Source organism: Prosopis cineraria, unplaced genomic scaffold (assembly GCF_029017545.1).
Source record: "Prosopis cineraria cultivar Desert tree isolate PC_DT_omini unplaced genomic scaffold, ASM2901754v1 PC3, whole genome shotgun sequence".
Taxonomy (NCBI): Eukaryota; Viridiplantae; Streptophyta; class Magnoliopsida; order Fabales; family Fabaceae; genus Prosopis; species Prosopis cineraria.
The window spans coordinates 2,978,010-3,005,995 of record NW_026555334.1 but is presented as its reverse complement, the minus strand read 5'-3'; the positions used below and the strand labels follow the sequence as shown (position 1 = coordinate 3,005,995).

Genomic DNA, 27,986 nt, shown 5'->3' with positions numbered 1-27,986 from the left:
CAGCTCCACTCTCCTTCTCGCACGTTGCCTCTGCCTCGGGTGCTTCTCGCTGTCCGTCGTGCTCGAGCCGTCGAGCGTCTCGCCCTCCGCCGTCACCTCTCCAAGCCTCTTCGTGTGCTCTTGTGCTTCTGCCTTTTGCTCCGGGTTGGTCGGCTTTCTTCTTGCTGACTTTGCTAAATAAATAATTGTTGCTCAATCTGAGCTCCGGGTACGAGTCGACATGGGTTGAATCCCCACATCCTACAGTGTCTCAGGTCTTCTGCTTAATTGAGATCGTCTTGTAAATCTTTTGTATTATTCACTAAATAATCATTGCCATGCACGCGCTCTGGGTGTTCAAATTTTCATGCCATCCATGTTTAATGGGCTTCGTTTTCTTCTATTGGTGATGGTAGGGAACTGATGATCTGGTTAGAATTTGTGTGGGAACTATCACTGGATATGTCATTGTTTGGATTTTGGATTGTATCAGCTTATGTATGTGTTTTATTATTTTTTAATTGAATTATGTAAGCCACAACCATCATGTTCTTAATTAATTCATCTTCGGCTTTTCCAGAAAAGAAGAGAATGGGAGAGATTTCGCCATATTCTATATCCCACTCATATAGCACTTTTATTTCTCTAAAGTAAACCTATAGGATTCATTCGTGATTTACTTTTTTTCGGGCAGCTAAAGCATCATAATTAGAATGAATCAATGGTTGCAAATATAATAGTGCATTAAGTTTGAGATTTTAATCATATCTAAGAGGATATACTTTTCATAAAAGTATTTAATTAAGTAGCTAGTAGGAGAATACATTGTGCTGAGTGAAGGAGGGCATGGGGAACAAATATTATTGGTTATATTGCTGCACTTCTTTCTGTTTCTGTTTAGAGACTCTAGGGTCTCCATCTTTTTCTGCCCTTTCTGACACCATATATATTACGGTGTAACTTTTGAACTGAACATCTCATTTATTCAATTCCAATTTCGGCAACATACTCTGGTCTTGAATTTTTTATGCAGTTCTTATTTTCTGTACTTTTTATGATTAAATGAAAGTCTTATGTATTTTTGCATGAGTAAACAAAGTTTTGAATTTTTACTTCTAATTCAACACTGTTGCCCCCTACGTTGAAGCAAATTGAGATGTTTGACAAAGTATTTGATCAATTTGATAAGTATATGTTAATTAATTCCTATAATCTCTTACTAGTAGATAAGATTGGTAGATGAATAAATGAACATATACCGTGAAATTTCTAGTTCTAATTTTATTATTTGATATATCCTTGCAGGATTGGCTCAATTTGGATTAAGTAGAGGAGGAGCTTTTGTAGTAACCCTAATCGCCTTTTGGGGCAGCAAAATGAAGTGGTCTCTTGTCCGTTAACTGAAGGAAGTGGAAATAATGTAAAATTCAACCTGAAAAGCACTGCCGAAGGAAGAAGAACAAGAAACAGCAAGAAATTTGCAACCAAGGGCTTATATTGATTGCAAGATGGAAAGGCTCAGATTTTGTTTTAGGAAGCAAAACAGTGTGTTTTGAATTAGTGGAGAGGCAGCGGAGGGAAGGGGTGGGTGGAGAGAAGCTGACTCCACTGGGGACTTGTTCATTCTGTGTTTGCTGCAACAGGAGCAACCTTCTGCGTTTCCTGTGTTTGCTTTCTTTTGCATAATTACTCACTGAACAATTTAGACAATGTGGAAGAGATCTTCCACCAACATGTCATTGATTTCTCAGCACAAGCTTCACATTTTTTTACGCATAAGCAATCTGTGCTCAAAGGCACGTCTCCCCAGTGAGCCTCACATGGACCTGAAAACAATAAATTCCACTTTTATTTCGAGTGGCAACTTTCCTGAGCAAATGACACCGAAATCCAATCATATGGAGGGAGTTTCATCTGCAATTGATTATGATCAAAGCTCATGTTCTGAGGAACCCCCAGATGCTGACTTCACCAAACCTATCATGGGTGATTTTCTTTCAACTTCAAAGCACGTCATGGACACCCTTTTAAGCTGCAAGAACCAACCCACAACAGCTTTAAAGTTCTTCAGGGAAATAGAATGTAAATGGGTCTCTATAAAAAGCATTGATGCTTTCTGTTTGTTGCTTCATATTTTGACATTTTACTCTGAGACTCGTGGGGTTGCTTGGGATCTGCTCAGTAACTACGTTGAAAATTTGTGTCCAGCTCCAAGTGTGTTTGTGCAAGAACTAGTTAAGTGCGCAGGAAGGTACAAGCTTGCAGCAAATCCTCGGGTTGTCAATTATTTATTGTATAGTTATGTTAAAGCTAATAAAATCAAAGATGCTGTTGATTGTTTTAGAACGATGCTCGATCAAAATATCAATCCTTGGGTCCAATTTATGAATAACCTTCTGAAAGCAATGGTTAAGAGGAACATGATTGATGAAGCAATAGATTTGTATGATGAAATGATCCAAAGAGAAATCTATGGTGATTGTTTTACTCTGGATGAAGTAATGTCTGCATGTTTGATCCGGGGGTATAGTGAAAAGGCAGAAAAGTATTTGAGAGAGTTTAGGGCTAGAGGGCCAAAAATTGATGCTTTGGGATTTGACATTGTTGTTCAGGCTGCTTGCAAGTGGCTTAACTTGAAGTTGGCATATAGTCTGCTGAGGGAGATGAAAGATATGGGTTGGGTGCCATCTGAGGGTACATATACACGTGCCATTGGTGCTTGTTTGAAGCAGGGTAATGTCACTGAGGCATTGAGGCTTAAGGATGAGATGGCGAGCAGTAATATACCACTGAATATTGGAGTCACAAAATGTTTGATGAAATGGTATTGCATACAGGGGAATGTTACTAGTGCAATAAAGTTGTTCAATGAAACAGTTGAGGCTGGACTTGCTCCTAACAAGGGTACTTTCTCTCTTTTGATCAATTGGTGCTCTAAGATTGGGAATATGGAGAAGGCATATGCAATTTTCTCCCAAATGAAACTCATGGACATCCAGCCTACTTCCTTTATTTATAATTGCCTTCTAAAGGGATTCTTGAAACAGGAATTGCAAGAAGATGCAAATAGATTGTTTGATGAGTCAGTTGAGCATGGTATTGCTAATGTTGTAACGTATAATGTCCTCTTATCCTGGCTCTGTGATCAGGGCAAGATTGATGAGGCTAGCAACTTGTGGGATAAGATGATGGTTAAGGGCATTGTACCTTCCGTAGTTTCTTACAATAGCATGATACTTGGCCACTGCAGAAAGGGTCATGTTGATGATGCATTGAGGTTGATCAATGAGATTCTAAAAGCAGGTTTAAAACCAAATGCCTATACATATACTATTTTAATTGATGGATTTTTCAGAAAAGGAGACTCTAAACATGCACTCAATTTGTTTGACCAAATGATGGCCGAGGAAATTGCACCAACAGATTTCACATTTAACATGGTTATAAATGGATTGTGTAAAGTTGGTCGGACATCTGAGACAAAGGATATGTTGAACAAGTTTGCTGAGAAGGGTTTTGTTCCTACAATAAGGACTTACAATTGCATCATCGATGGATTTGTTAAGGAAGGTTCTGTCAATATGGCATTGTCTGTATACAAGAAGATGTCTGAAGATGGAATCCCACCAAATGTGATCACTTATACCAGTTTGATTAATGGATTTTGCAAAAGCAATGACATTGGTCTTGCTTTGAAAATGCATGATGAGATGAGAAACAAGGGTTTTGAATTGGATATTACTGCATACGGTGCTCTTATTGATGGGTTCTGCAAACAGCAAGACATGGAAAATGCTTGCAGACTGTTTTCTGAGCTTTTGGAGGTTGGTTTGTCTCCTAACACAATTATTTATAGCAGCATGATTAATGGTTTTAGAAATTTGAAAAATATGGAAGAAGCATTGGATTTGCACAAGAAAATGATTAATGGTAAGATTCCATGCGATATACAGATATACACAACATTAATTGATGGGCTTCTCGAGGAGGGTAAATTGGCTCTTGCTTCAAATCTCTACTCAGAGATGCTATCCAAGGGTGTTGTGCCTGATATAATCATGTGCACTGTTCTGATTAATGGACTTAGTAGGCGAGGACAAGTATCAAATGCTCTTAAGATACGGAAAGAAATGGATACGAGTAATATCACTCCTACAGTTCTTGTTTATAACACTTTAATTGCTGGACACTTCAGGGAGGGCAATGTACAAGAGGCAATTAGATTGCATGATGAGATGCTTGATAGAGGTCTTGTGCCTGATGACACTTCCTATGATATACTTGTAAATGGAAAGTTCAAGGGATCAAATCCTCTAGACTGCAGTTCTATATGAATAAAATTTTAATTCTTTCTATGATGGGATTCCTCTGATGGCTCGGGAGTATAATGAGTTCTGCCTGATGTTCTGTTTGAAGTCAACTGTTGTTTTTGCAAGTATAAATGAATTCTGTTGGTTGGAATCTTCTTTTATCTGAGTTTGAGACTGGCTATAAAACATAGGTAGAGTTAGATTTATTTGGTTTTAGATTGGTACTATTTTGTTTGTAATATTTTGAAGTTAAGCTTCAAAGTTTAAGGCTGTTTCTCGTGTCAAGAAATTAAAAACAATAAGGCCTAAGATTGAATTTTATGCATATTTTATATCTCTGGATATGAATAATGGTAACATCTTTTAATGCTATCAATTAATATGGATGAATTAAGTGAAGTATTTGTGGTGTCTCATTTTGTAGTTTGTGTTTTGTTGAAGCGAACACTTGTCTTCTGATTTCCACATTTTATGTCACCAAGATGGTTTGTTACTTGAAAAGATAAATTTGAAGCTTTTCTCAATCATTTCCTATCAGGTTTTACAACAAAAATACAACAATAGTTTTTTACAGCTCAACCTCAATTACACATTTTTGAATCTTACCCAAAAAAAAAAAAAAAAAAAATCTTGTCTCATTGGAGAAAAGGGTCTAGCAATTTATCTCTCTGGTGAATCATTTACATAAAGCAATGTCAAATCGATTGATGAAGAGAGTTCCATCTAAAAATTCTAAAGAAAAACAAGAAGTTACTAGGTGGGACATTGTGCAAGCCCCAGACACAGATTATCAACATTTTGAACTACATAGTAAACTAAATGATACTCTTAGTTTAACATTCAATGTAAGTGAACCCTATCTTTCAATTTGATTTCTTTGTTTTTAGTCAAATGATTGTGTAAATTGACTTGCTAGATCGATTCACGATCTCCATAGTCATACTCTTTGTTTTATTGATTGACACCTTGGTTGCAGGAATTTGATTGAGTTGGATGGTAGGAGCATGTAATTTGTGGCCCTTCCTATTTTCTTGTTCCTTTCATTAAAAAAATCCTTTTTGATTGGTAAATTCTACAACCTCGATGAAATTGTCTTTGAAATGAATTTGAATGTTTGGCCAAAGAAAAAAAAAAAAAAGAAAGAAATGAATTGGAATGGATGATAGATTCTGGCAGAAACTTAGTACTTGGCTATGCAGGAATTGAATTTCTTTATTGATTCCTCTGGGTAAGTTGTATGCTAATTTGATTTCATTGTAGCCTGGATGGAATACTGTCATTGTTGCTAAAGGAATGGGATGTGAAATCCCAAAGTTACCTAACCTGTTGACCACTCATCTTTTGTAATTCTTGCACAAGAACATTTTGATGCTACCCTTGTACAACTCATTTCCATTATTCTTCTATTATGTTACTAAACTTAATATGAAGAAGTGTGATGTTTTTGCCCAAGGCATATCAAACATTTTATTGTTATATTCATTTCCATTTTTCGTTCTACTTTTCATTCAATACCAAATGCAAGCTTTGTAGAACATGATTGTGTTTTGCATTCTTTTTGAGAAACACGAAAACATGTTATAGTGTAATAGATTATTAATTGGTTGAGACAAGTTCAAATAACTGATAAGCTTTTGTGGTCATTTGTCATGCAGGCAATTAGGCAAAGGTTGATCAAATAAAAAGATATGCACTGCTGCTGCTGCAACCATCAAGTCTTTGGTCCGTGTACGTTCCACCAATGCTCACAGCCTCAGTGATGAGTAAGTTCATCATTGTAACCGTCTGAATCTGGTCATTCTTAATTAACTATGTCTTGATAATTATAAACCCAGCTTAATTTAATGAACCTGAATTAAAATTTGAACAAGAAATTCTCAATTATTATATTAATAGTTAATGATATTTGTTATGATAATTTGTGGTGGTTTTTGTCTAGGCTGCAGCATCTCTCTGTAAGAGGCATAATCAAATGATAAATGAGTGTTCTGGTAGGGGAGAAAGCCGTCAGCTTTCAGTGTCCCATACAGTTCACTGCAGCTGCTTCCGATCTCAATTCCTTGGTGAGAGGTACCTTTACAATAATCCTGTAATGAGATTGTATATACAATTTCTTGCTCTTGTTGGTTTTAAGGGATGAGAGAAATATATACCAATTGCCGATGAAGATAAATAGAATTAAGTTGTCCTTGTGTACTGCCATATTTTCTACCCAACCTGGAATACTGTTTTTTACAATCAGAATGAGGAAACAAAAAGAGAGTTGAATTTTCTGGCTTTGACGGTCACACTCACACAAATGGAGCTAAAAATTTAGTCATGGTTTCTAAGTCCTGTACCCTCTATATATGACCAGATCTGAATACTATTGAATGTGTGTGAAATTTGTGCTTTAATTTCTTGTGTGTGTTTGTATATTGTATGTATAGGTTAAGTTGATCTATAAGATGTTGTGGTTGTATCTGTACCAAAACATTTGAGGGAAAGAATTTGAAAGTGTACTTTATTTTTTATTTTAATACCATAAATGGCTACAAGCATTTGAGGGAAAGAGTTTAAGTGTACTTTATTTTTCATTTTTTTATTTGAAGCATTAAAATTTTGATTTAGCTTTGACTATGACATTATAATAAAATGGGCCACTTTTTAATCAAACAAAACATGCCCCTAAAAGCTAATTGATTATGTGATTTTTTTTTTTTTTTGGGAGGGGGCATTGGGCAGTTTTGTTCTTTCTGCAGTTTATTTGGTCCAGTCCACATGATCAGATTTCCCAACAACAACATAATCTCACGAAACTGAACTTGTTGAAAAGTTGGATCTAAATGCATTTTCATGGTTAACATTAATCTGACTAGATATCAGGGAGAAATGAGACAAACCAGTGATTGGGTTTTGTATCATCTTTTCATGGCAATTAGTTTTCTATTGTTAGATAGCCCCCCACCCAAAAAAGGAAAAAAAAAAAAAGGACATTTTTAGCGATAAAGTGCTTGTGATTCGAGTGCTATGTGCTGGTGAGGAGTAAGTTTGATAAAAAAAAAAAAAGTAAAAATAATATAAACATATAGGTAACACAAAACGATGAAAGTAAGATATATCAATGCTGAATATGATACATAACAAGCACCAATAACCGGTGCATCTCCAATCTCATGTGGATGATGGGAACAACAAAAAAGCTCACAAAATAATAGCATATGTATGGATAACTAGCATGTGCAAGCACGGTAAATAGAGACCGCCATTATTTTAGTAATAAACATATCATATAGAGCACCTACGAAATACTCAGTTCATCGGAGGCTTATAGGGAGGCTTATGAGGTGCTTCAGGCTTGTTTCCAAGAATCGAAGCCTTCAACTTTCTAGGAAACTTCTCTCTCTCTTCAGCATTATCCCGTGTAGGAGGATATTTGTGATAAGGATCTTGTGGTGGCTTCTCTCCCTTACCTCCTGGCACAACCTTTTCTTTCTCCTGCAAACGATGTCCTGGGTGAGTAGGGTCATGTGGAGGCTTGGTTTTTGGAAGAGGTTTCTCACCCTTTGGCTTAGGTTCTGGGAAAGGCTTTTCTTCTTGTAAGCGATGTTCTGGGTGAGTAGGGTCATGTGGAGGTTTGGTTTTCGGAGGTGGTTTCTCACCCTTTGGTTTAGGTTCTGGTAAAGGCTTGTCTTCTTGCAGGCGATGTCCTGGGTGAGTAGGGTCATGTGGAGGATTGGTTTTTGGAGGTGGCTTTTCACCCTTTGGTTTAGGTTCTGGCAAAGGCTTTTCTTCTTGCAGGCGATGTCCGGGGTGAGTAGGGTCATGTGGAGGATCGGTTTTTGGAGGTGGCTTCTCACCCTTTGGTTTAGGTTCTGGCAAAGGCTTTTCTTCTTGCAGGCGATGTCCTGGGTGAGTAGGGTCATATGGAGGAATGGTTTTCGGAGGTGGCTTCTCACCCTTTGGTTTAGGTTCTGGCAAAGGCTTTTCTTCTTGCAGGCGATGTCCGGGGTGAGTAGGGTCATGTGGAGGATCGGTTTTTGGAGGTGGCTTCTCACCCTTTGGTTTAGGTTCTGGCAAAGGCTTTTCTTCTTGCAGGCGATGTCCTGGGTGAGTAGGGTCATATGGAGGAATGGTTTTTGGAGGTGGCTTCTCACCCTTTGGTTTAGGTTCTGGCAAAGGCTTTTCTTCTTGCAGGCGATGTCCTGGGTGAGTAGGGTCATGTGGAGGATCGGTTTTTGGAGGTGGCTTCTCACCCTTTGGTTTAGGTTCTGGCAAAAGCTTTTCTTCTTGCAGGCGATGTCCTGGGTGAGTAGGGTCATGTGGAGGAATGGTTTTCGGAGGTGGCTTCTCACCCTTTGGTTTAGGTTCTGGCAAAGGCTTTTCTTCTTGCAGGCGATGTCCTGGGTGAGTAGGGTCATGTGGAGGCTTAGTTTTCGGAGGTGGCTTCTCACCTTTTGGTTTCGGTCTAGGGAAAGGTTTATGTTCTGGGAATGACTTCTCTGATAAACGATGCCCAGGGTGATCATGGTCAAGAGGAGGATTGTTTTTCAAAGTTGGCTTCTCACCCTTTGGTTTGGGCTCGGGGAAAGGCTTATGTTCAGGCAACGGCCTCTCCTCGGATAACCGGTGTCCAGGGAATGGCTTCCCTTGGGGAGGAGGTTTCTCAACAGGCTTTGATGGTTTGTGTTCAGGGAAAGGTTCATGATTGAAATCTGCTCTCATAGGATTGATGAGAATCACCAGTCCTAAGAAGAACACAAGTAGACTACTAGCGGAAGCCATGATCACTATCACTAAGTTGGGATGATGCAAAAACAAGGAAATGCATGTGGCGTTTTATAGTAGAAGATCACCGGCTTGCTACGTCACTAATCATGTCACTACACACTCACTCGTCAATGGGTTCATACTTCAGGGGTCCTGCATGATTCTTTCAAGTTGAAAAGTTTGAAATATTGTGCGTGCACACTTGTGTCTTCTTGTGATCCAAGTGCTCAATTCTAGTTGAATTTGGTTACCACAATTAGATAGTTATGGCCTTTGTAGGCCCACAAACTTCCACATGTTTTATCGCCTATAGTTCACTGAAATCTTGTAGCGTCAATTTCTTCACTTTCTCAACTATGCATACGTCGTGCGAGTCTTTCTTATGCAAATAATTAAACAAAAATAAAAAAATCTAAGGAGGTCCTAGCTAGTTCAGTTTTCAACTGGGTTTTGGTAAAATCTGAATCATCTAAATTCATTTTCAATTGTCTAGATTTTAAATTTTTAATTAATAATTTTTAAGTGAAAATCTTTTTTTTTTTTTGACAAAATGGCAGTTAAAAAATTATCTTTATTTTAAATCCTATATTTATTAAAATTTTAAGTTTTTAGAAATTGAAAATAAAATTATATTAAATATCGACCATTCGATTTTGATGTGCCTTAGATTTGGTGCTCGTCACTTCAATGATTTAATGTGAAAAAATATAATTAATATTAGTTTCCCATTTTACATGTCATATTCTCACCCAAATAAAATTAAATTTTGGAGGAAGGAAGTTTATATTCTCATATGTGGTTGAAGGTTCTAATGTTATGGATTAAATAAAAAATTATATTGAGAGTTATATTTCCTTGAAACCTTCCCAATGCTTAATATAAGAGAAAATATAATTTTTAGTTCTTGTATTTTACTCATGTTTTTGCTTTTGGTCTTTGTATTTTTTTTCCACTGTTATTTTAGGATATATATTTTTGTTTTTCATTGTTTTCGGTCTCTCCAAGGCTCCTATACTTTATTCATAGAGTGATTAAAAACAATAAAAAATAAAAGTATAGAGACATAAAATATTAAAAAAAAATACAGGAATCAAAAGTAAAATATAGATATCAAAAGCTATGTTTTCTCTATAAGTAAATTAGTGGATAATATCAATATAATAATAAAGACTTGTATATTATAATAATAAACCACATTTTAGTGAAGTATTAGTAAAGGCAAGAGATTGAATTGGGGTTGAAGTTTGAGCCGTTCATATAAGTGGGTTTTACTTTCTCCATTTCCCACATAGGATAGGGATAGTGACTTTTGTTTCGCACGCTTTCAATAACTTCAACCTGGACAACTTTTTTGATCTGTCGCCTTAGTAATAGTCGGGATTGTGGTCAGCGCTGCTGAACCAGCGGCGGGTCAGCGAACCGTTGCCGGTTTTTGATTTTTTTTTTTTGCAGTAAATTTTTAAGTTAAAAAACACCATAAAATATATACCGACTTACATAAAAATTTTAAGAGTTTGTTTATATGCCTGAGAATTTGAATTTGGATTTAAAGGGCTTCTCCTGCAGCTGGAGGTGGCAGGCTGGCGGCCAACACCGGCAACTATGAAGGTGAACTTCCAAAAAAAAAAAACATAATCTTTAATTCTTATAGTTTTATTGAGTTTTGTTTCTAATTGTTATAGTTTTTTTTTAATATTTTTAATTCTTATAGAGATTAAAAACAATAAAATTATAAGAACTTAAAAAAATGAAGGCTACCAAATCTTTCTAAAACTATATGGATTAAAAACATTAAAAAAATTACAGGGACTAAAAATAAAACTTGATAAAATTATAAGGATTGATGATTGTGTTTTTTTTTTAAATCTATAATAGTTAAGTCTTTTTACAACCTAATTTAATTTCATTTAAATCTCTTGATCTTGCAAGGGGATTTCAAAATATTTGTTCTTTTTTGTAATAAAAGTCCTTGGAGTTCCTTAATTTTTCCTTCAAATTTTCCTATATTATTATTAACAAAAATTTCAAAAAGTAGATAGTGATCCTTGACTTTTCCATTGATAACTTTTAACCAATTTGGCACACCATAAACTATTTGCAGATGCAGCTATTATTAGAGAGCATTAATTATAAATGATCATTATTTTAATACCTAGCTATCATTAAATTTATTTTTAATTATAGATAATGTTAGCATGAGTGATAGGCTAAATATAAAGGATATGTTCATGTGTGTTTTGATTTTTAAAAACATATATTTCTAATTTATTTTGCTAAGTTGTTTTAAATAACTTATTAATATAAGTTAAATTTCTCCCAACAACTCCTTTGTATTTAATTTTAAAGTAAAATAAACTAAATTCTTTATTTTACCTTAATCATAGATATTTTTTTCTATTTTTAAAACTTATACTCTCCTCGTTTAAAAATGTAAGACATTTTTTGAATGGTTGAATGTTAAAAAATGTAAAGCATTTTTAGTTTTTTGAGGTGTAATCATTGCTTTTTTTTTTCAAAAGTGCCCCTGTTGATAGTGACTTTATGTTTATTATAGGGTATTTAATAGGAGTAAATATGAAAAAATAGGATTAGTTTGAAAATAGATAACTACTTTATTGGGGGGTAAGATTCGATTAAAAATATCTTATATTTTTTAATAGAGTGAGTATGAAATTCCTTTAGAATTAATAGTGGCAAAATATAAATTTTCCTTCTACTTTCAATATTTCATTTCTGTCTATCCAACTTTATTAAGTTACATATGTTAGACTAAAATACTCTTATTTAAACATAAATGTTCTCTGGAATTCATTCAAGTTACCTGAAAAGCAAATTTAATGCATACATTTTTCTTATTTTTTATTCAAATTGTAATTTTTTTGGTTATGTAAACTTATTTATTGAGTAATTTTAAAAAATTAAATACATAAGTTGGATAAAATAATATTTCAAACATGCATGTAAAGAAACTTAATGAAATATGGTTTTAATATAATAAGATGTAACTTAGTCAATATAATTTATGTTTATTTTTCTTTAAATTTTATTAATCTTAACAAAATACTTAATTATTTAAAGTTTTTTAAATTAGGGGAGACAGTAGACAATTAAATTATAAAGGAAAATTAATGATTTATTTTTTAACATAATTATAAAAAAATTAAGTTTTCTGGAATATTTAATAGAATATTCCAAATAGTGTTAAAAATTAAATTAAAATATAGGTTTTAAAAATAGAAGGAAGGTATATGTAATTTTAACAAAATGAAAGGGAGACCACTGTTTTACTTTTAAATTAATTAAAATCACTTCTTGTTTTTTCCCCTCATAATCTTAAACAAACATGCCCTTTATACACTCATTCTACCAGGAAAATCATATTCATTTTAGAAGTCTAGCACTCATTCTGTTAAAAAATATATGACACTTTTAATTGAATTGCTCCTACACCTCTCAATAAGTTAGTTAATTGCCTTTTGTTTTATTGTCTTTTAACTTTTTTTTTTTATATTTACCCTTATTTAATCAGATATCTTATTTAAAGGCAAATGGTTGAATGATTTATTTATTAAGGGTATTTTAAGGAAAAAATTCATTAATTATATATTAAAAAACTAAAAATACCTTATATTTTTAAATATTTAATCTCAAGAAAAAAAATGTATTATATTTTCTAATGTAGGGAGTAGTTGCGGCACATAATGCTATCTTATATTATGTTTTGTGTTTTCTTTTTATTAGTATTGCATGGAAAATAGGTCTGGAGGTTGAACATACACTGATGCCCAAAAAAAAAAAAAAAAAAAGCTAAATGTTTCCTTTTACATTGGTCATTGGTTTTGGAACCAGTGTTGTTATAAGCAGCGCATGAAGCCATCAACTTTTTATATTGGTAATTAAATCGATGTAAAAAATACAATTTCCACGCCAATTATTCTAATTAGAACAGAAAGGTAAAGACAAAATAAAAATGAATTATTTTCTTTCACTTCTTACATCAATCAACGCCAAAATCAGTGTGAAAATTGACATTTGACACCAGTTACATGTACTGGTGTAGAAAATAAGGGTTTTCTTTTAAATATACCCTATCATCATCTTGAATACGTTACAGGGATACAATAGCAACAAAAGCACAACTGAATCAATAGCAGCGAGACAACACAACAAATGTTAATTAAAGTATCATATATAAACTTTGGGCTTACTTTCTACACCAGTTATCAGGTTTCATAAAGTCTTTAACATTAGCTACATCCTTCTAGAAAACTTGATATCAAATTCAATTCTGCTCTTGATGCTATTCCCCTCTCACAGGACAGTTTACCAGAATTTTATATAGAACTGATGATAAAATCCACACATAAACATATCGTAAGCATCCAACTCAGCTCATTTTTGCAGATTTGGTTCAAAATTGTTATTCGGGCAACAGATAGAGACCCTTTTGCACCATCTTGCTAACAAATTCACTTCTTCATACTTGAAGATTTGGTTTAGAAGTGTCATTCAACCAACATGCTTCTCTTCTCAGAAGAGACCCTTTCAACCATTTTGCCAACAGATTTGCTTTTTTTGCTGTTGATGCTACCATTACCACTGCCACTACCATCTCTCCTAGTGACAGACCGTTGCATGATTCGTATCGGAATACCACCCAAATCAAAGTCCTCCTTCAAGGATTTTGTTAAGAATCTAATGTCTGTATCTGAAAGCTCAGTCTTCCCACGCACAAATGCGACAAATGTAGGTGGCCGAGCCTTGACTTGGGTGAAATACTTGATCTTCGGTTGTGCTGCTTGATCTTTCCAAGAATGCCGGCTCATAACCTGATACAACCAATATCAACTTATTAAATGTTGATAAACAATGGTCAATGAATAGGTTTGTTAACAATCTCCTAACACTCCCAAATGAACTGCTGAAAGGCAAAATCCCTTTTTTTTATCTTTTATACCTCGTTATCATAGTTTTCATGGTTAATATACTCCCTCCCTTCAAAGACATAAGGCATTTTTTCTAAAGCAAGATATTAAAAAATATAAGACATTTTGAGTTTTTCAAAATGCAATTAATGAAGTTTTTTCAAAAATATCCTTAACTAGGGGTATAATTAATAAAGTTTTTTTAATTGAAATACTATTAAATAAAGGTAAAGATGGAAAGACTGTAATTTTAAAAACAATTAACTAACTTAATGAGAGTGTAACTCGATTAAAAATGCCTTATAATATTGAACAAAGGGTGAATTTATTCAGGTGGGAGAGTAATTTAACAAATTTGTGTATTTCCTTCCTTTTTCCTTGATAAATCAAAATAATAGAAGAAAAACGTCTCTGTTTCCAATGTAAGTAAGATGCCAAAGAAAGTGATGACTGAAGAGTAACTTGTCCACTCTCTATCCTTTCTTCTCCTTTCTCTTTTCGGTTCTTTTTTCTTTCCTTCCAATGACACTAAACAATGCACTAGTTAAAGGTTCTTACACCAAGAAGATTAAACTTTTAAGACCAACGAATAATTTCATACAATCCCTGACACTTACCTTAAGCAACCAACGATTAAGGCGAGCTGTAGGTAATCTCGAACACCATTTTTCATACGTATCAACAACCTGCCGCAAGACAGCTGTCCGGCCCCTTCCCTCAACAGCTGATGTGAATATAACTGGGATTCCTGTTATCTGCTGACAGCAGCCAAAAATCACCACAAAACCACAATAAAACTGGAAGACAAGATAAAATAATACTCATCCCCCACATGAGGAGGAGATACGAAAATGGTCACATAGTTTAACTTTATTCTATGAAAGCAACAGTAGCAGAACGGCCAGTTATACTTTAGCTCTAAACCCTGATTACACAATCTGAGCTTGCGTGTTATAATTCAACATCTAACCATACTAACAGACTTTTGTACACTCAAGGCTTCCACAATCAGTACAACACATCCCCCCAAATGTCATTTTTCAGCAATTCTGACCGGTCATGTGCTTCACAAATACTTCATGCCCGAGAAAGTTATCGATGACCAGGGTAAACATCATGCTTCTGCATTCTTTTTGAAGCGAATTAAAATGAGTCATTCACTATTAATTTGTTCCTTTAGATGAATACATTTAGATTCACAAGTATACCTTTTTCCTTGTTTGAGTCAACTATACCTTGTTTGAGATGAAAATCAGGAATTAACACCAGACTTGTGTGAGCAATTTGAGCGAAGGAAAGAGATTGATTGACAGATTTTTCTTCTCTTTTCTTTTTCTTGTTTACTATGAGATTTTTCTTCTGTTTGAACCATGATAAAAAGCATATTCAAATATATGATTTTGGCAACTACGTAAAAATTTATAATACTTCAAGGCATGGGATCTTAAAGTTCAACTTGTCAAACAGCTAGACTTGAAGTTTGGCCTATTAGAACATGGCAAACCTGAGGTATAATCGTCTGAATTTCTAAAGGAACAGCTTCCATAACCTTCTCACACAACGAAGATTTTCGCTTCCCTCTAAGAAGATCCATCTTGTTCACAATCACAACCAGACCACGTCCCTCTTCCACTGCTCGTCTCGCAATAACCACCTCAGCATGTTTCATACTTCGTCTGGCATTTGCAATCTGGCCAATACTTTTGCAGGATAAGTTTATCAATACAGGATGTGATAAGCATATAGTAATGGGGAAAGGGAAAACAAATACTGGATCATGAAATTCTATAGAAAGGATATGACAATCCCATCGGTCATTCTAGCAAAAGACAATCACTATTCACTAGCACATATATGGTAATTACTAATTCATGCATCACTCACATCACAATGTTCACCAAATAGGAGAAACAGCAAGAAAGATACTGAATAACATGCATGATTATTGATTCCTCCAGCAAAGACCAGCCCATTTAGAAAAAGCATAAATGAAAAAGTAATATAAAGCACATTTGGCAAATTTTGAGTATCAAATCAGATACAACTTTTCAAGCAATAAATGAGTTTAGAAGAACAATAAAATTTCATCAATAAACGATGGACTTCATGAGAGTGCAACTTGGCATGCTAACGACAATCTGATAATATTACAGCTGTATTGCTCACGCCTAAACCCACAATATCCTTGGCATACCTCTTCAGCATCAAGCACCAAAGCAATTATATGAGCCCTGAGTAGATTCTTTCTTGATTGCATGATGCTCAAGGAAGCTGGTCCTTTATCTTGTTTTGTCCTCTGCAACCACCCAGCAGTATCAACCTGAATGACAAGAAATTAAATAACTGTTAGTGTACCCAGTTTTTGAAGGCTATGAAGTTATCTAGTTCTACAAGAACATATGAATAATATTGTCGGCACGCCTATTAAACAACTTTAAGTCAAAATGTCTGTCTCAAAGTGAAGAAGTAACAAGCATGCTAAGCATCAAACAATAAAGTACAAATGATGTGCCACAATAATAAAGCAAAAGAATATAGGAACCTTAAAATGTTAACCATGATTACTGAACTCAGTTGTTCATTAGATGCTATGACATCATAATTAAAGGGAACTATTGAATCTGAAATAATGAGGCATAAATTAGAAAGAGTAAGGATGCATCTTAGCATATAATAAAAAAGTAATAATAAAGTAATGAATCCTAATTGTACTACAACTAGAGTCAAGATTCATACTTCATCGAAATATTTCTACTAAGGTCTATTTATCTCCACCACCTTCGATAATTTATAATACCAGCTCTAGGGCCCAAAAAGAGAAATTAATGAGTACATACAAGATAAATCTGCCTGCCTTGATATTCAAACTGGGTTCTGATTGAATCTCTTGTCAGACCAGCTTCAGGACCAACAAGAACCCGGTCTTCTTGTAACAATGTATTTAGTAAGGTCGATTTCCCAACATTGGGGCGTCCCACAATTGCTAACTGCAATGGAAGTTTACTTTCATCAACCTCAGTGGAACAGCTGTCCTCACTGTAGCTATCATCCTGAGTTCCTTCATCCACAATTATTAAAAATTGAATGAATTCATGTTGGAAAGATGTCAATGCAACAATGAACTTAATCTCTATGAGACTGAATTTGCATATTCTTCATGTGATTGAAAAAAATAAATGATGAACACATTATTGGCCTAAACCTGCTTCAATGAAAAAGAAAAGACACATATATCACATCAGTGATCAAATCTTAATACCTATAAGATAGACAGGCATAAAATAAGCATGCAGTAGTCGTATTTTTATAATCAGATAGAAAAATCTACTCTGAAACTGGGCTTATCTTACCATTTAGCACTTGAAGCATATAATCCTCCAGAACAGGCCTAAGAGACTGATACAAGTCAGGCAAACCCAACCCAGTCTCTGCAGATATGGCAATAGGATCCCCAAATCCTAAGCGGAGCATTTCAGAAGCAGCTGCCATTAGAGAACCACTAGCATCAAAGAGTGATTCGCATTTATTCATCACTACAATAGGTTTGATTTGAGGTGCATGTTTGCGAAGCCATTTTCCAACCTCCAAATCAAGAGGATGAAGTCCAAATCTGGTCAGAAAAGTCAATAGTAAACAGAAACAATATCAAGAAAAATCAAAATTAGCACTTTGCCTTAAAGAGTTGAGATTCAAAACTTTAACAATCAGAGACATGACGTTACTTACATTTAAACTACGAGATACAGCATTTTTTTTTTTTTTAAAAAATGGTCTTCAAATACATTGAAGTTGTATTGTTCATAGGACACAATCACCTAAGATCCCATAAAATATCATACAGATCATCAAGCCAGAGAGAAAATCCGGCCACACTCTTACACACAAATTAATCCATGTAAAAAAGCTTACACATTTCATTTATATAACTAACCTTCCATCTGTCAGGAAGATTGCAAACTGAGACCTCGATAAGACACTAGCAGTCATTCCTGCTGTTCTATGAAGGATTGACCCTGAAGATGCTTCAGCTTCTAATCCAGCTGAATCTAACACTTTAAATCGTAAATCACCCAACTTGGCAACCCCTTCTCGTACATCCCGAGTAACATGATCATTTGGTGTGTTATATACCAGAGCCTCCCTCCTCCGGATCAAACTAAAAGTTACCACACAGACAAAAATGTTACTAGAGTTGAATGCCACATGTCATGCCATAATTGCCAGCAAACTAAGCATCTGTCGTAATGCAGAACTCACCGGTTAAACAATGCTGACTTCCCTACATTAGGGCGACCAATAATCATAACAACAGGGAGCTTAGAAATTTCAATTTTAGTAAAATCCACAGGTTTTCCATAAGTTTTCTTGGTGACTAACACATCACCAGGATCAACATAAGACTTCTCAAAACAACCTATCGTAGTACAATCATCATCTAAGTCAACAGAAGACTTCACCGAATGGCTTGAATTTTCAGCAGCATGCAGATCAGATTCAATCAGTTTATCTCCAGAAGTAGAAAAACCCCTGTTATGCAGAACCAAACAAGAAGTATGAATATTTGAAATGACCAGGCCGCAATTCCAATTCAAATAGTTTGCTGCAGAGCCGTGTATGAGCAAACGATTAAAAGGTTGTTCTGCAAAGCAACAAGCTTTCGATCATCAAATCAGTTTAATCCATTTTCTATCAAAAACAAGTTCTTCAATTATTACTCTTGGAAATTAAGGGTTGGTCACATACCCAAGATAATTCCGGCACCGAAGGATTGCCTTTCTCTGCTAGAACCGGAAATTAAGTTAATCAAGTTCTCGTGGAAAGAAGTACTTGTATATAATAGACCAAAACCATTCTTCCTCCTGACCAAAATGGCTCTCAACAATAAATGAGACATGCCAAATATCAGCTTTTTCCTCGACAAACAATCAACCCAAGAAGTCTTCTCCCCAAGTCCCAAGCTGAAATTATTATGCCATACATGCAATAAAGCAATGACCGCAAAACAATGTAAAATTGATTTTTACTTCGAACCTCAACTTTTCAGTTCCCCTATTAATCCCCTTTACAGTTGTTCCACTAGCTTCACCATAATTCTTCAACGTTGATTGAAGCCGTTACCCTGAAATGTTGAACTTGACTTTATTATTCTCCTGTTCTACGAAGCCCGCGACGAAAGTGGCTCTCGTTAAGATTCCGCAAGGCGAAGCACGAACGAGGAAATGACGAGGGATAGATGATTGCGTTGCAGGCAACTTGTCACGCTGTTTGAGGGAGAGTAAGAAACGAGAAAGCCATTGCCGTTTCGTTTGGTGGGTACAGTTTGGGATTCGATTTTGTTTACGTGTATATATATGTTGGAAAGGATCATTGGTTGAAGAATTGAGAAAGATTTTGATCGGCAAAAGCAACGGAGATGGATGGGAATGGGAATGGCTCCCTCTCCCCCGCTCCTCAGCATCTTGGATGAACCACTAAACCCTCTGCTCTGCTTCCGGGCTCCGGCTTCCCGATCTTTCCCCGAGTCCCGACCCGAGGAACCGGTCATTGTACCCGTAAATGCAATAATTCAAGGTTTAATATTCAAAACTGTTGGTTGAATGATTATCAAATGAGTTATAAATAAAATATTAAAAAAACATAACTTAATTTTGATTTTCGCATGTTTATCTTTTGTTATAGATTCCTGTATTTTTTTTAATATTTTAGATCTCTATACTTTTATTTTTTAATATTTTAAATTTCTAAATGAATAAAATATAAAAATTTTAGAAGGACCTAAAGCATCAAAAAATAAAAATATAATAATCTAAAATGTAAAAAAAGTGTAGAAATATATAATAAAATATGAATGAAGTGTAATGATCAAAAATTTATATTTTTCTTAAAATATTTTATTAAAATAACCCACTTAGCAATTACTTGTTCAATTGGATACATTGAGCAAGATTTTTTTATTATAAAAATTAGAATAACCGAGTTTCAGGGGATGTCGTTAGGTTGCAAGTAATATCTTTTTTATGGTACAAAAAGTGGACTTGGTTGATAATAAAAATTAGACTTGGTTGCAAGTAATATAATCTTTAGACCTTATCAAAATTTTGTTAGTCATGAAGTGGATTTGGTTTGGGAGTGATGAGCATCTAAACTGTAATGAGATCTGAATCATTTAAATTTTAATCTGGATAGTCTAGATTTAAGTCATTATTATATATTATATTTTTTTTAAATAAAAATTTATAAAAATTATAAAATAATTTTAATAAATTTTTTATTTTTAATATGGTTTAAATTTAATTTAGATGGATCAATTTAATATTAAAATTTTTATAATTAATATATATTGACTATTCAAATATATTCTGCACAGTCAAGTGATTACCATAGTGTTCATCAGTGTGATGAACACCCAAACTAGGTCCTCATTATGTGAAATGGGAGAGAAAAGAGGGAAGCATAAATGAGCTCAAGAAGGAGGTTTTATCACATGCAAAGTATTTATTTGAAGAAATTAAGATTATAAATTGCATTTAGTGGGACTTAATTAATATACATAATTATTAACAAGAAAATAATACATTATAAAATGGGGCAGACGAAGCATACATGATCGGTTTTGTATTAAAAAAGTTTGCTTACACATTAAATATAAAAATTTATATAATTTTATCAAAACCATGAAAAGTATATACTCCCTTTGTTAAAAAATGTAAGGCATTTTTTAAGAAGTTTGATATTGAAAAATGTAAAGCATTTTTAGTCTTTTGAGGTGTAATTATTACCTTTTTTTCAAAAGTGTCCTCATTGATAATGACTTTATATTTATTGTAGGGTGTTTAATAGGGGTAAATATAAAAAGATAAAGTTAGTTTGAAAGTAGATGACTACTTTATTGAGAGTGAGATTCAGTTAAAAATGTCTTATATTTTTTAGCGAAGGGAGTATTATGTTATGAAAATGCCTTTGTGGATGGAAGAAAATAAAAAATTTTATGAGCAGATTTCTTTTTTTTTATAACCAACTATTTGCAGATTTCATGTTGGTGTTATGCTAATTTTTCCTCCTAATTTTTGACATAAACATAAAATAAAATATGTATAATTAAAGGCCATATTTTTTTGACCAAAATTTAAAAGCCATATTCATAACCATAAATATATTTAATCTAGTGTATATGAATATTAAAAAGAAAAAAAAAGGGGTCTAACTAGCCGTTAGCAATCTTAGCCCCAAAGCACCGGACATGCTCTTCTAGTCATTAGTGAATACGCTCCTTGCATCTCAACCTTTAAGCATCGACTCACGCTTTTCAGCCCTTAGAGAATGCTCTCATTGCTTTCTCAACTTCTAAATACCGATAACACTCTTCTTTAATCTTTAATACAGTTCGGCTCACTCACTCACTCTCTTTCAGCAGCATGATTCTCTCATAATGTCACCTTCTTCTAGCCAAGAAAGACCCGTTAGATGATGTTCACTAAAGGTCTAGACAAAAGCTCTATCAAGTGGATCAAGAGGATTTTTTTCATCATCGCTGGTTCTCTCTAGGTTTCTCATCTTCTCCACCTCTTCTCTATCTTTTCTCCTTTTTCAAAGAGGTCTTTCTTGAACTCCTTTGGAATTTGATCACTTTCTATTGATGCTTTCCATTTTATCTTTAAAACATTCCATATTTCTATTTTCTTTTATCTTTTTGAATTTGGATTATGTTTTATATAAGGGATAGAGTTATTATCTTTCCTTTTTCCTTTATAATAGAGAGACCTGTATGTTCTTTTATGAAACATAACCTTTATTTCTTCTGTAATTTTGTGCCCATATCACTTGACTTACTCTATTCTTTCAAACCAAATTTTGGCTTTTTTGCTTTTGCTTAATTTTGAGTTCTGTAATTTTATTCCTTCATGTGCTTTTCAGGGATCTCTGGCTAAATCTTTTGAATGTTGACACTTTTTCTAATAATGATACCCTAATTTGATATCTCATTGAGCCATCCATTCCAATCATCTACCTTACCTCATTGCTTATTCCCGCCTGCACCAACCCCACTAATTGTCTTAGCCCCCACCCTCAGTCGTCATCACCACTAGTTCTCACTCCAAGTTCTGCCTCTCTATGTTCTATCTACTTGCTTTTGGTGTCTTTTTTTTATTTTCTCTAATCGTTGCTGGTATGGTGCTATTTTTCCTTTTTTTATTTATCTTCTCTTTCTATGTTATTTTCTACTTCCCTCTTCCCCTGTGCTTGCTCTCTGTTTCTCAGTAGTTGCTTTAGAAGAAGTTTTTCCAATGTTTTCATATCTGTGTTGTGCAATCATAAGAAAAAAGAATAAGCCGTTTTGTTTTCCTTTCATTCATTACTTCGATGCTTTTTACTTCTTAAGATATGCTATACATAGTCTTGAAAGTTGAAACATTTGATTGTAACTAAACCCAATTTATTTAATATCTAAAAGTTTGGGAAATATAAAGCCCTTTGAGGAATTGAGTTCTTTTCCTTTTCCATCGGCTATAGAGAATATCTGCAACTGATTCATATTAATTGATGTTAAATTAGGCATGCTATTGTAGAAAAATCAGCATAATATATTGATTCATATTTACAGTTTATGGTATCTGTCTTTTGATAAGATGTAAATTTATTATTTGGTTTTACTAGATGAGATTGGTAATGCATAGATATATGTCAGTTCACCAAATTTTGATGCAATACTTTATGTTTGTTCCCTGGTACTTGGAATTGCATTAAATAGCTATGTAGCTCAACTTGTTTGTGCTTTTATATGGTACTATGTGATTCATATATGACTAATAAGATTTAAAGTATCATTGAATATATATTTAAATATGTGGAAGGATCATTCTTCTTTGTAAAATTTGAAGGGAGCAAATCAAAGGATGCATCTAATCTTTGTGCAATTATAATTTGTCATACAATTATGCTTTTCAATCAAGTACTGTAGAATGAATTTTCGGGCATTAGCTTTACAGTGTTAATAGGTATCGTTTCTTTTTGTTTATATTTGAGTTCTCCTTGAGTGTATTGTGATTGAATGCAGATTTAGTTATTCCGACATTAAAAGAAGTTTGTTTCTAATGTTGTATAACTAAACCTGTAATAGTTTCTATTTGCTTCTTTCCCTACACTAGCTTTCTGTATCTATGTTGTTGATTTTGGAAGATGGTTGGCCCAATTTTTTCACAATGTCTGTATTATATCAAAAGATTTGGAATTCTATAGAAAAATATGGTAACAACATGATAAATACACATATATTCTTCTGGAAGCAACTTTTTAAGCATCTCTATTGTACATTGTGATGTAACTTTACTTAGATGTTTTAATTTTCTCTCCCCTTTTGAAGCGATATTTTCTTCTACCACCATTCCATTATTGATTTGTCGTACCCTTACGCATTCTAAATTGAAGAACAACGGTTGTAAATGAAAACACTATTTCCTATCTCTCCTTCTCCTCAAATTTTTGACAAAGGCCTACATCTTTGTTGATTTAAATGTGTTGGGTTACCCACCTTTAGTGGATTGGCCTAATATATAAGCTATAAGGCTTTATCATGAATATGAAAGAGTTTGGGTTTGTTAAGCATAATATTCCCTAGGCTTTTGTATGTAAATGACTCCATTGTTCAAATTTATTAGATTGGAGGGAATGGTTATATTGAGTAACTTCCTACATCTGAAGCCAATGCATATATGGGGGCAATTTAGGTTCGACGTGACGGGATGTATTTTTTTGCTTGTTTGGTGAATCTTTCCAAATAATAGTCTTTTATATTCTCTCTTGCTCAAAAACCTCTCTTTCAGTCTGTGTGCATTTGTTGTGAAGCAAGAATCGAGTTCGGTCCTGTCACTCCATTCCTGCATACAACATTCATCCGGTATATCATATAAGGGTATTTTCCTCCTCCAAAACCTATATTTCTCCCACTCACACTTGATGAATAAGATATCACAGGTCTTGTCTCTTTCTCTTTCTTCTTTCATACGAGATGCTTTGTCGTGACCGCATATGCTTGATGTCTTCATTGTGGGTGTTCGTACTAGGAATCGTGTTAAGGACTAGCATAAATAACCTTGTAGTTGAATTTATTCTTAATTAAATTTGTGCCTTAATGTCCTAGATTTACTAATATAGACTTTTCTCATTTTGACTAATTCGATTCCTCTTAAGTTAGTTTAAGACTCAAATAGTCTCTCTCATATGCATAGTATCTATACTTATGAATCAATAAATTATTTCATGTCTTGAATACGAGCATAGATGTGTATATTTAATATAATCTTCCTTTCACCTATGACATATCTCCATGATAATGTCAAAGTCAAAAGACCTTATTGAAAGGATTTTTCCTTTCTGAAACTTACACATCAATGAAGAAAGGATTTATTTACTTGTTTCCTATTATGATTCCTAAGCACATATGGTATGAAACACATGTTATGGTGTTACTCTTACTTATACGAGCGTACGTTGTTTTCATTTATTATTAACACCATATAAACTTAAGTTCAAATACTTAGTGTACCTAAACCTAAATTCTTCTATTCTATTGATCTCGCATGACGTCAATTTAGAAGAATTTATTGTTTGGCTACAAGCATCATGGATATAGGGATCTATGACTCAATCCAAATATACTTGTAGATCTTATCTTAACTTACTCTTTAATCGAGGTGACATATGATTTATGTTTCTTCTCTACCATATCAACATTTTGGTTGTCTCGCTAGTGAACACAAATGTCTCATCTTTGATTTAAATGTCAAAGGTAGTTGCTCGTATGTGAGAGTCAACCCTATCAACCTATATGACATACTAGATATTGTATATTCTTGAGCACATACATATGGAAGTAATGAAAAATTCTTATTAATATAACCAAAATATTACATCAACTATATCTTTTTATAGTCTAGACATGCCAAGAGCCCTTACATGTTTCTCAAATATCTCTTTGGTTATAGTTTTGTCAAGGGATATGCCATCATACATTTTGTGGAAATGTATTAAACAGTGATAACCTTTTGTGCTATAGAATCCCTTACAAAATTGTATTTGATGTCTATATGTTTAGTTTTGTTGTGGTATTTAGGATCTTTAGTGTAGGCCATGGTTGCAATGTCATCACAATGAATTAAAACTGAATTTGTGCTCTCATTTCCAAATTCTCATAATGAATTAACACTATACTACAACCTCTTGTGTAACATCCTGAATTTCTTAATCCTGAGTTTAGCGGTTAATCAAGGGAGGATGGTAATTAGTGTGGGATTAGAAATTCGGATGATTCCTTGATGTTTTGACTTATTGGTGTATTATATGAGCAGATACAGGCAAAAGGAGTGCGTTTCGAGTCAAAGCAAGTGCGCGTGGTGAGAATAAATCTCACTGTGCCATGCACTATAGCTTGTGCTACATGCACCACAGCATATGGACCAAAAAATTACTTCTTAAGTTGTGAAATTAGATGATTTTCAAATGTGAAAATTTGAAAAACACATGAAAAAGGAGAGATGAAGGGCTAAAAAGCTAAGTCAAGCCATTTCAGGTCATTGGAAGGTGATTCGGATTGATAACTTATCAGGTAAGCTACGTATAACTTTTTTTTTCATTCTATACAAATTTATCTAAAAGTGAGTTATAGAGAAATTGAATCGGTAAAATTCGAGGAGTTTGATTCTTACCCAATAGTAATAAAAAGGTTCTTAAAACTTAAATTAGAGCTTTACGACTAGTTTAAAGCTAAATGGTAGAGCTTTGAACTTGTAGACTCAATTTTAGCCCTTCAAGAGAGAAAGTTAGGGTAAAAATCTAATTTGAGTAAAATAAGATCAGTTGAGGTGATATAAAGTAGTGATTGAGTAGTAATAGACCTAGAATGGATTAATGAAAAAGAATTTACAAATGAATATAGCCCTAAGTAATAGAAATGAGTTTTTGGTTAAAATGGACCAAATGACTAAAACGTGCTAAATGTATTCAGATTGGCATATTGGACGTGTGAGTAGAGAAGGGAAGCTTGAGATAAGCTTGTGTGATAGTTGAAATTCACGGGAAACCTTTCTAGTGATAGAAGAGTTAAGGTAATCAACTAACTTTCTTTGTTTGACTATTTATTATAACTATATATTAGTATGCTATGTAGTGTATAAGATGGTTTTAAACTGAGCATATTTTATAGCATTGAGTGATTGTTGTGTAAAATGACTTTTGGTTGAAATAAAACATTAAAATATGTGTTTTAAAATGTAGAGTATTATTTGTATATATTATGTGTAAGAAAGTATGAAATAAAAAATGGGAACCTTAAATGGTTCCAAAAAGCATGATCATAGGAGTAGGAGTTCACCCAAGTGTAGGAGATGATAAAGACCATATGGTAAGGTTTCTTAAGTGCCTATTGAGGTGTAGTGTTGGAAACAATTCTCCTTAGTACCTTAAAAAGTGCGGTGTTAGAGAAGATCTTTTTAGTGCCAATTGAGGTGCAGCGTTAGAGATGAGAGACTCCTCAGTATCTTTGTAATACGGTGTTAGAGTCAACGACGCCCAATATGCATATTGGGAGAAATTATAGTCTGTATTTTGAGTTAGAACACCTTTGGTCAGGTGATTCTACCACTACAGGTAAGCTCAAGGCCAATAAGAGTATACATAGGTCTAAAGTGAGCCTATGGTTTTGTGTTGGGATGATTTAGAGGTTTGGTCGGTAGTGATCATACTAGTGTGCTATATGATATGTTGAGATATGTTATGAGATGGCATGAGATCTTATCTGATTGATGAAAAGTTAAGAATGAAATGAGATATGCAGTATAAATGTTATTTTAATGAGACTTGAATGATATAATACGCTTTACTTCCATATTATTACACGTGATAGTCAATAAAAGTGAATTATTCTATTACTGACATTTTTATCTCACCTTCGTGGTTACATGTTTATAGGATTGGGAAGTGATCAAGGCAAGGGAAAAGAGTCTAGACTGGCTTGAGTTGTAAAGCCGTGTACTTTAAGTTTGTGTAATAAACTAAATGAAGATTATATATATATTAGTGTAAATAAGTTGCCATAGGATTGCATGCATAAATTGAATAGAGATTTTGTGAAATCAAGCCCAATTATGTGTATATGTATTGATTAAAACAAAAAAGGGTTATGATTTGAGTATATTGTGTTGGTGAATCTTAAGCTAAGGGATAAATTATGATGAAATGAGTAATTTAAGAGCTAAAATTATATTGTGAATATGATTGTATATGAATGGGATTAGAATAGGCTAAGTGGGCCTAAGTTATGTTAAGAAATGGCAAAGTATGTAAGTTAGTAAAATTGTGGAAATTGGCCGTAGAAGGGACAAATTTTGATATGTGAGTATGATTGAGATATGTTGTTATCAATCAGGTATATTAAGTCCTTTTAGACTTGATTCAAGGCTTAGTATGGTCTAATAAGAGAAAGGAATTGGTTTGAGCGCTTAGGTGCGCAAAATTTTTAGAAAAGTAACTTTTTTACCCGGGTGTCTAAATTTTGATCAGACCATTAGATCATGTCCAAACCTATCTTATTAGTTATTTATGAGTTAAGCTACGTGTGGGTACTTAAATCATTCTGATTGGATGTCGTATATGAAAATGGCGCACGTCAAAAATTCATCATTTTTGCTATCCTTACAGCGAAAAATCGGATAGGCGCGTCGTGGCACATGGTGACACATGCCGTGGTGCGTGGTACAGAAAGGGTGAGCACGTGGCTTTGTGCCACATACCGCGATGCATGGACTACACACTGCAATGCACGAACCAATTCTTAATTTTACTATGTGGTGAAAATGCATACCATTGGGATAAGAATGTTAGTGAGTTATGCCCATTACGTATTAGAGGAGTGTATGTTTTGCTTTTGCTGTATATTTCTTTGATTGTATTATGAATTGAATAATTTTACAAAATAAGTTTTCGGTCGAAGCTTTTAAAATGAAATCTGATTATTGTAATTAATGTGAAT

At 33.9% G+C, this 27,986-nt stretch overlaps 3 protein-coding genes across 8 annotated transcripts; 1 reads left to right on the top strand and 2 right to left on the bottom strand.

Annotated features, from left to right (window-relative positions):
* Nucleotides 1-2: 2 nt before the first annotated feature.
* On the top strand, nucleotides 3-25,327 carry LOC129306036 (pentatricopeptide repeat-containing protein At3g54980, mitochondrial-like). Of its 6 annotated transcripts, XR_008592106.1 has the most exons (5): nucleotides 3-254; nucleotides 1,285-3,803; nucleotides 5,945-6,052; nucleotides 6,229-6,359; nucleotides 25,309-25,327. XR_008592106.1 is itself a non-coding variant. In XM_054946346.1 (3 exons), exons 2-3 carry the CDS (start codon nucleotides 1,689-1,691, stop codon nucleotides 4,311-4,313), a joined length of 2,496 nt encoding a protein of 831 aa, XP_054802321.1. In that variant the 5' UTR covers nucleotides 3-254; nucleotides 1,285-1,688; the 3' UTR covers nucleotides 4,314-4,332. The 6 variants fall into 6 exon arrangements, 4 of the variants coding, with proteins under 4 accessions (XP_054802321.1, XP_054802318.1, XP_054802317.1 ...); XR_008592105.1 differs by lacking the exon at nucleotides 25,309-25,327 and having other exon boundaries at nucleotides 6,229-8,717; XM_054946346.1 differs by lacking the exons at nucleotides 5,945-6,052; nucleotides 6,229-6,359; nucleotides 25,309-25,327 and adding an exon at nucleotides 3,933-4,332.
* LOC129306038 (early nodulin-75-like) lies at nucleotides 7,362-9,068 on the bottom strand. The gene has a single exon (XM_054946348.1). It carries the CDS (start codon nucleotides 9,051-9,053, stop codon nucleotides 7,581-7,583), a length of 1,473 nt encoding a protein of 490 aa, XP_054802323.1. The 5' UTR covers nucleotides 9,054-9,068; the 3' UTR covers nucleotides 7,362-7,580.
* On the bottom strand, nucleotides 13,210-19,471 carry LOC129306037 (uncharacterized). Its single transcript, XM_054946347.1, has 9 exons — nucleotides 18,707-19,471; nucleotides 18,221-18,602; nucleotides 17,895-18,119; nucleotides 17,314-17,573; nucleotides 16,801-17,021; nucleotides 16,158-16,283; nucleotides 15,468-15,653; nucleotides 14,581-14,718; nucleotides 13,210-13,867 (listed from the first exon to the last, which is right to left on the bottom strand). The coding sequence occupies exons 1-9, from the start codon at nucleotides 18,855-18,857 to the stop codon at nucleotides 13,544-13,546; spliced, it is 2,013 nt and encodes a 670-aa protein (XP_054802322.1). The 5' UTR covers nucleotides 18,858-19,471; the 3' UTR covers nucleotides 13,210-13,543.
* Nucleotides 25,328-27,986: the final 2,659 nt, after the last annotated feature.